General features: G+C 46.3%; 1 protein-coding gene across 1 annotated transcript in view; it reads right to left on the bottom strand.

Moving 5' to 3' along the window:
- Positions 1–2,956: 2,956 nt before the first annotated feature.
- LOC144121114 (sodium/mannose cotransporter SLC5A10-like) overlaps positions 2,957–8,482 on the bottom strand; it is a 43,942-nt gene continuing 38,416 nt past the window's right edge. Inside the window, exons 13-14 of the mRNA XM_077654066.1 lie at positions 8,243–8,462; positions 2,957–6,626 (exon numbers count right to left, since the gene is read on the bottom strand). Of these exons, the coding sequence (XP_077510192.1) occupies positions 6,400–6,626; positions 8,243–8,462 (447 nt within the window). The 3' untranslated portion in view covers positions 2,957–6,399. The remainder of the gene's footprint in view (positions 6,627–8,242; positions 8,463–8,482) is intronic.

Below are 8,482 nucleotides of genomic sequence, written 5' to 3'. Positions count from 1 at the left end.
TCTCTTATATCGTTGGACACCTGAACCGTGCCGTAAGGGAAGGGATAAAGGAGGGAGTGAAAGCAGAAAGGAAGGAAGAGATGCCGTAGTGGAGGGCTCCGGAATAATTTCGACCACCTGGGGATCTTTAACGTGCCCTGACATCGCACAGCACACGGGCGCCTTGGCGTTTTTCCTCCATAAAAACGCAGCCGCCGCGGTCGGGTTCGAACCCGGGAACTCCGGATCAGTAGTCGAGCGCCCTAACCACTGAGCCACCGCGGCGGGGCATCCCACGTGCCACACATTCACCACTTTTCCTCCAACGCAGATTCCCTCTCACCTAGGTAGCCTACTCTTAGGGCAGCTGGGCCTCTCCTCCTGCAGCACATCACCCCATGTTGTGACCACTGCTCGTAGCCCATATAGCCCGCGTGTTGGGTGACACAGGCTCCGACTATCCGACTTGAGACCGCGACCAGGACCAGGATCTGGAAATAAAGGTTCTCTCTCTCTCCCTCTCTCTCTCTCTCTCTCTCTCTCTTCGTGCCTTCCTGATATATTATCACCCGTTTGCTAGTATAACCTCTATATGGTTACGACATTGTCCTAAGCGATGACAGATGACTCTTCACCGCTGCTGTCTACAATGGGTAGTAGTCCTCAAGCTTCGAGCCAGAGCCCAAATAACGAATATCTCACCCCTGAGCTACCGAGATCATCTACCTTCTCAGGCTCAAATGGCATAAGTACGACGATGGAGTCACCGAGATTCTGAACCTGCACCTCAAAGGAAGCTTCGTACGATTTCAAAGGGGTGTAGGCCTGAAGTCTCCAAATTTTCTTGGCAGTGAAGGGATGGCTATAAGGCCGGGTTTTCGTAACAGTGTCATTCCGCTAAATAGTACGGGTGGCACGAAGGTGAGCATGGCACCCTGGAGCGTTGTTCTCTCAGAAGCACCTTCACACCGAAGTTGGGGCAGCGGACGCCATCTATAGAAGCTTCTGGTAACTAGACGTACCTAGCAAATGCATTGTAATTAAGAAAACTTTTTTTTTCCTTGACTCTCAACGTTGAAAGTTGGAAGTTGTGTTAGAATTAAGTCTTAAATAACGAAAAATTGATAGCTCCGGCTCCATTACCAGAAAAAGTTGTGGCCAAATCTAGAAAAGTTATCTGTCTTTTCAGTCACATCTGTGTAGGCAATTCATTTTTCTTCCATGTCCCTTTCTTGGATAATTAGATGTTATGGTTTCTTCCGGATATATATACCTAAATATATGCGTAATTCATGATCCACTTTATAGGTATTCTATAGCAAAATAGCTCATCTGTTTCTGGGAACAGTGCTTCATACTTCTTATTTAAACTGCACTTAATTTTTAAACTCCCAACGAATTAAACAAAGATGAAAAATAATAATAGCAAGTCATCAAGCTCAGGGTTTTCTTAATTACTATGAACTTACTAGGCACGTCTAGTTACCAGAAGCTTCTATAGATGGCGCCAGCTGCCCCAACGTCAGTGTGAAGGTGCTTCAGAGACAACAACGCTCCAGGCGGCCAGGCGCACCGTCTTGTGGCCACGCATCGAGCCATGAAAAAAAAAATGATAACGTTAAGAGACCGAAAGCGAGCAGAGTGGGCGAGGGAACAAACGTGTGTTAATGACATCCTAGTCGAAATCAAGAGAAATAAATGGGCTTGGGAAGCGCATAGTTGAGTTTCCCCCTTCAAGGAGGCGATGACCTTGTTGATGATGAAATCGGGGTTTCTTGATGACCCGGTGGTTCTAACTCGCAAACATTCACGTTATTCGAAGAAAGGGGAAGGTTAACTATTTATTTACAACACAAATAAAACGAGAAGAAACAAAGCAAGGAGGAAACTATTCACATGACTAAACCGTTGATGAGACGATTTCAGCCCTCGTTAAACCCATAGCGCTTGTTTTTAAACCCTCTGTCTCCGCCCTTAGCGGGGACAGCAACCAATAAGATTACATGCGACTCACCTCACCAATCAGTGGTTAGGGAAAGGAAAATAAGGTTTGCGCCAACTAATCACAGATTGGGGAAAGAATGTTGATTAAACATTTGGGTAAGGAGAGGTTGCAATCAAATACACAAACAGCACAAACGCGACCACCCTCTCCCACGGCACCTACGGCACAGCCGTTACCACTTTCCTCTTTCGCACACGCGACAAACATATGCCGACGAGACGATCACTAAAGACAGTCGTTACGGGAATAGTGGGTTTCACGTTCACTCGGCTAATACTCAGCCGTATCTCGTGCCTTGAAGCCTCGGCAACCCCTTGACAACGCACACATGTCGACAGCTGTGCATGGTTAGGCTTCTTAAGGCGGGCTATGCCCGTGACGGCGCGGAGTAAACAAGGACGTCCGCCACACGGAGGGAAGGCATGGACGGGACGGGTCCCTTTGTTGGCGATTTCCGACCCCACTGCTGCGGCCTTCTTTGCGAACACGAGACCGACCAGTTCGCGGAAAGGTCAGCGAACTCCACAGGCATGTAACGCGAAGGCAAGATAACCGCTGGTACTTGAGGGTAGCAGAGTGGATTCCAAGAGAAGGCAAGCGTAGCAAGGGGCAGCAGAAAGTTAGGTGGGCGGTTGAAATTAAGAAATTTGCGGGGATATGGTGGCCACAGCTGGCAAAGGACAGGGTTAATCGGAGAGACATGGGAAAGGTCTTTGCCTGCAGTGGGCGTAGTCTAGCTATGATGATGATCATGATCAGGCTGTTTGCCCTTTGTCCCAACGATACAGGGCTGGTTGCTCAAAGTTTTTTCGCATGCTGAGAGATGTTCGCTGCCCGCCAAACTTGGCGCACAATCGGTTACAAACCGCTCTATTCTCGCTAACAGCCGTGTTATCTTAAACACTGAGCTTCGAATGTAGTCTCGATGCTCTGGTACTGCAAACGACGAAATATCACAGTGAACAGGTCGTGTAAGAAGACATAAACAGGTGAGTTTATTCATTTTGTATTTTTTTTTACAAAAGCGCTTTGAACTCGTAAGACAAAGCCATTCACGGCAGCATGTTTTCAACGATAAGTCAAGTGCAATTGATGTCTTGAGTTCAGTAACAGGCTGTGTAGAGAACAAGGTTGCAATATTGAGAAACTGAATGAAAGAGTGCATCATTTAGCTAATTGTTTAAGTTCTCGTGTGGCGTGAGGGAATAGAATGCATAGAGCAATCGGACACAAAAACGCTGAGCAAGATATACCTCATTTATTTGCGGCATCTAAAACAACGTATAAATATGAATAATCTCAAACCATAAATAGCGCAAAACGTATGCTATAACGTTAGGCCTAAATGTGTTAAATTCGGTAAATTAGGGCATGCTCCGATACCCCCACTGGCTGATATTGTCACCATGATATAGTGATCATGGCTTGGCCAGATTAGATAATTCGGATTAAAACACTCAGCCCCGGTTTACTGCATTACCACTTGTTTAAAGCGGCTAATTTATTAGTCATAAAAATAAATTCCCTAAAACATTTGCAAAACCTTATGCCCTTTGTTCATCCAAAAGACACTCATTGGTCAAGCAATCAAGTTATTTTTTATCTATATATATGCCTAAAAAATTGCTTCCCCTCCTAACAAACTCTGCAACAACGCGGTATATCTGACATCAAGCCAGAGAAGTTGCACAAAGAGAGTTAATTAGACTAGCACATTGCTCACGCTAAATAATTTTCAAAATCGACTTGCGAACGAGTTGCTATCTCATCCAGTAGCAAAAGGTCCTCAAATTTACCAGAAAATTAATGACATATATGTGAAACGAATAAAATTCGGGCAGATGTATGGTCGCAACAATTGCTCCTGAAACTTGATTATCATTTGTGGTTCTCCAAGCTTAAATCTGTTTCTGGACGTGAATGACCTGTCGCTTTGCTGCTTTTTATTAGTACAATAAATATTGTGATATGTTCATTCACACTACCAACCAGACGTCACATAACAAGCCTGTAAGGCCTACTGTCGTAGCTTCATGTACGGTCACAAGCAAACCATATGTTGCTCGTTCTCGCGCTTTTACATCAATCATCAATGGGACGCCAAGTAATGTCACACTTTACCAGAATAACGACCATACATACTACAGTAATGAATAATTGCTCATGCAAATCTTTGTTACAACCATTTCAGCAATCAGCAGCGCGAACTTAAGCTGCTGACCCCGCAACATGAAAAGTTGAAAGATTCTAATGACACGAACACACCAGCACACACAAAAATAAAAACACACCCATGCAATGATTCATTTTCACTGAGTATGTAGTACCAAACCACGCAAATACATTGCTTTCGAAAACAGTCACATATAAAAACAACCATCTCTCATGTTAACATATGTTCTTAGCTGTGATGAGCGTCAGTTTCCTTGATTCTGAAAATAAAAACCATGATAAAACCCGCAAGCAGCTACTTCCTACAAGGTCGCAAAGTTTCACGCCCGCGACATTTCACAGAAGATCTAAAACCAGCTTAAGCGTAATTATACAAACAACCTTCCTTGAGTGGTGGTCGTGTCACTAGGTTAAACCACCCATCTTCACACTGGACTACACAGACGAGCAAAGGGTTAGAGTACCTCTTTTGTCAAAATTTGCGTACTCATAAATATTCAGTGCCTCTAAATGGCGTACTTAAGTAACATTTGTCAACTGTGACGATTTTCACGCGAAAACAAGAAAAAAAAGAGTGGGCGGTAGTCCTCGCTTTGCAGTCACCAAGACTAGTATTTAGCGCGCAGCGCATTATAATAGCTGGCTTTGACGTATGTAAGCGCAACAATGTTGCTACTGTTATCAGTGATGCTCAGAAGCCGATAGGCGCTCCTCACAAAAATCGCGGAGGAAAAATCTCGCTAGAAAAGTATTTACACAAGGCCAGCTCCATGAAAATACTAACGGCTAGCTGTATGTGAACGAACAATGGATTAAGAGGCACTTTGTACTGCTGCTTACAACAATACTCTCGCAAGGTTCAGTGCTGAGAGGTCGAGGGTTATGCGTACAAAAGCAAAGAATAAGAACGCAGTTAGGATATCACGTTCTAACTTGCTGACTGAGACAGTTTGGATGCTGCAGTTTCCACAATCGACTGATGCTGTTGAGTACGCCAATGGCCCAGACACTGCAAAAACAACGCGATCGCGTTCCATCCCGTCACTTTCCTCCAAATGATTAGTCTTGAGTTGCATGCAGCTGCCCCAGTCAGAGTCAGTAAATCACTTGCAGTGTACTGCTAAAGCAGAGTATATAGAGCGCTGCCGCTTCTCGACCTTACGATGAAAAATGGAATCACAGTTCCGGTGTTCCCAGGTAAAACAAAAGTCAGTTATAAACATGAAATAAGGCTGTACTCTCACGCAAACTTTTCAGCTCTCTGCTGTGGTGGATGCACCCTGTAAGCAGCGCCGCCATGCCATCTTTGTAGGTGCTTAATAAAAAGACAGCCGTATACTCTTTGGTTCAAATGACTCCTCTTGTTCACCAGGAAGAGTTCAGCGACCGCGGTAACGAACCTGGAGTTGGTTGCAAAAAAGCGCTCATTCCCGTAAATAGAGCTCTAAGTCCTATGCTCAAATTGCAACGCATTCACCCGCAGCGCAGCGGAGGTCGAAGATGAAGCTTGAAGCAAACGAGGCGTGGAATGCAGTAGAATCTTAGTTGTGATGACGGTAAAACCGAATTGACCCACCAAATTACCCATGGTAGTTGTCATAACATCCGTATACAATGACACCACCAGGTTGCATGGCAAGCAACGTCAGTACAGCACTTCTGTGGCGTAGCGTTTTGTGATCCTGACTCCCTGAAGCGACCTCGTCTTTTGCACGAGGTCAAGAACATGCATCGTACCGTAAGCAGTACGCCAAAACATTTACGCAAGCCCATCTGTTTTGATCCGGGGCTTCTCAAGTTCAACAATCACTCTGCACCGAGGCACAGCTAAAATAAAAAAAAGAAAAAAAACAACGAAGAAAAGGTCGCACACGCGTCGGACCAAAGAGGAATTTGCACCATCACCGCAGGTGCCTTGAGCGTCCTATCACAGACATAACGAGTTCGAGAACGTACACTGTCGCCCAGTGCCACAACTGGCACATGTAGACTATAAAAAAAAAACAGTGTCCAGCGTATACACGACTCGTCCAGGGCGAGTTCCGCAAGCCACGGGGAGATCTCAACCATGCTTTGCCGCCAATCAGCGTTCGACAAGCGTCTGTCATTCCAGACTCTTCTGGCTCTTCGCAGCCGGTGTCACCCTCCAGGGGACCTTGAAGGCCACCTTCGCGACATCATGAGCTCGAGTCGTCGACGAAGGGACTAAGAGCTTGCTCGAAGTGGGACAAGATGTAGGCTGTTCAGGCGTAGAATCCCCAGACGAACGCGCAGATGAGCATAAGCAGGACTGCGTTCAAGGTAGTCACGGGACCCCACACAGGATGCTCGTCCAGGGCTTTGACGGCATCCTCGGCCTCCTGCTCGGGACTCATGGCGGGCGTCTGGTTGGCCGCCATCTCCTCTTCTTCCAAGTGCGTAGATGTGACGCCGCAGATGCAGAACAGCGCCTTCTTGAAGCCACGCAGTTCTGCATGCGGGGGGCAAAAAGGAGAGGAAGAATGGGCTGTTAGCAATAGTTTTGGCCTATAGACTTATCAAATGCAGCCACGAAATTTTATCTGTTTTATTTTCCGTGTGTTATTGTGTTGTAAAAAGTTAAGCTATAAATAAATACATGTCAAATGGTCAGTAGCCCTGAAAACAACTTCGGGCAAAGAACGAAGCTTAAATTCAGCTAGACATGTTCAGCGTGTTGAAACGTTTCCTGACATTCGTCTTGTGCGGCACAGTTCTGCGGAGTTTCAAGTCAGTACAAGCTCTTGCGAACGGTACAAAGGAAAAAGAAACTGGCGGGTACACTTAAGCTTCACCTTGAAGGTATCAGCGTTAATGTGTTAATGTCATTATATGCATTGGTCACTCTCTACTTTGAACTCATAGATCACGGGGAGTTCTCACACCACTTATGACGCAGTGGTGCAGCGATTAAGCTATCCGCAACTGCCTCGCAATGGCAGGTGCTGCCACAGGTGGAGCTTGCGGAACGCAGGTTGCTCTTCCCGGGCAAGCCTCTGGCGACCAATCATTAATTGAACTGCCACCTGGCACGGTAGAGACTGCTCATAATAGGTGGGCAAGTTGTGATGACGTTACAAGGTCACGTGACCTAGGTGGCTCGCCTGCCATCTAGGTTGCTTCTCTGGGGATTTTTCGTACATTTTTTTTTCTCGCGGCCAACGACGCCGACTACGGCTTCTCTACGACACAAGACCCTTAACGCTATCGCGTTTAAAATGTGCAGAAGTCTACTACTGGGGCTCTATAGCAAGAAAAGAAATCGATAGTAGCACGTCTACATTCCGCCTACAATGCCAGAAGCTAAATGTTTACATGAATATAAATACACGTGGCCCAACGTAAGCGTATCTCCACTCAGTTCCTGTCACGTCTATAAGCCCAGTTAGAGCTCGCGTTGTCAAGGAACTGCTAAGCAAACTGGAAGCATAACCTCTTTCCCTTTTTTTTTTACTTTCTCTGCTGATACGAAAGCCTGACCGCGACGCGCCTAATTTATTTCTATCTCTGTTTTATCTCCTTATAAGCCCCTACTGGACAGCTCTAAATCGCATTCTTCGGGTGTTTCCAACTACGAATCAACTGGTTAGAAGCGGCCTCTGGCGTACTCCGCCCATTTCGCCACCCTGTTTCTTTCTCAAATGTGGCGCGAAAATACACTGGAAGGAACATCCTAGGGCACACTGCACCAGCATGCAAAGTACCAAACATTCGGCTCTGAACATTGCATCTTGCAACCAGGCAAACTTTCTGAAGCGCTTCCAAAACTTTTCGCTATGTATCGACTAAGGGGCGAGCGCAGGTACGGCGCTTTTGCGAAAAGGGTGCGCACTGAACATTTCGCTGTAGTTTGGTTTGGTTTAGTTTATGGGGGTGGGCCATAACAAAGAAGAACATTATTGAGATGTAACGTTTCAGAGCTTCATGTCCATTTGAGGGACTACTTCCAACAAGAGCAACAACATGGTTCATAACAACATGGAAAATCAGAGGCAATGCAAAAAAGTGGCTGTCTAAGGGGGCATTGAATAAGACTACTTGCTGAGAATGGTACGCAGTAACGCATACCTTTCCGCGGAGCAGCTTGAATGGCTTCATGTGGAGACGTGTGGCCCCGGGCTGTCATAGGGAGGTCGTTGGAAGCAAGGTTGGACCTGCTTCCGTTGTAGGCCATGTTGTCTGCCCCGTCGCTGATGGGCTTGATGGACGGCGGCACCACCTTGTGTCGCTTGTCAAGGTCTTCCCGGACTTCGGTGCTGAACCTCGAAGCGAAGGTCAGCCGGTAGAGCTGCATGACCGGAAGGAAAG

Source organism: Amblyomma americanum, chromosome 2 (genome assembly GCF_052857255.1).
Source record: "Amblyomma americanum isolate KBUSLIRL-KWMA chromosome 2, ASM5285725v1, whole genome shotgun sequence".
In the NCBI taxonomy this organism is placed as follows: domain Eukaryota; kingdom Metazoa; phylum Arthropoda; class Arachnida; order Ixodida; family Ixodidae; genus Amblyomma; species Amblyomma americanum.
Note: the sequence above shows the minus strand (reverse complement) of the source record. Positions and strands in the feature narration are given on the sequence as shown.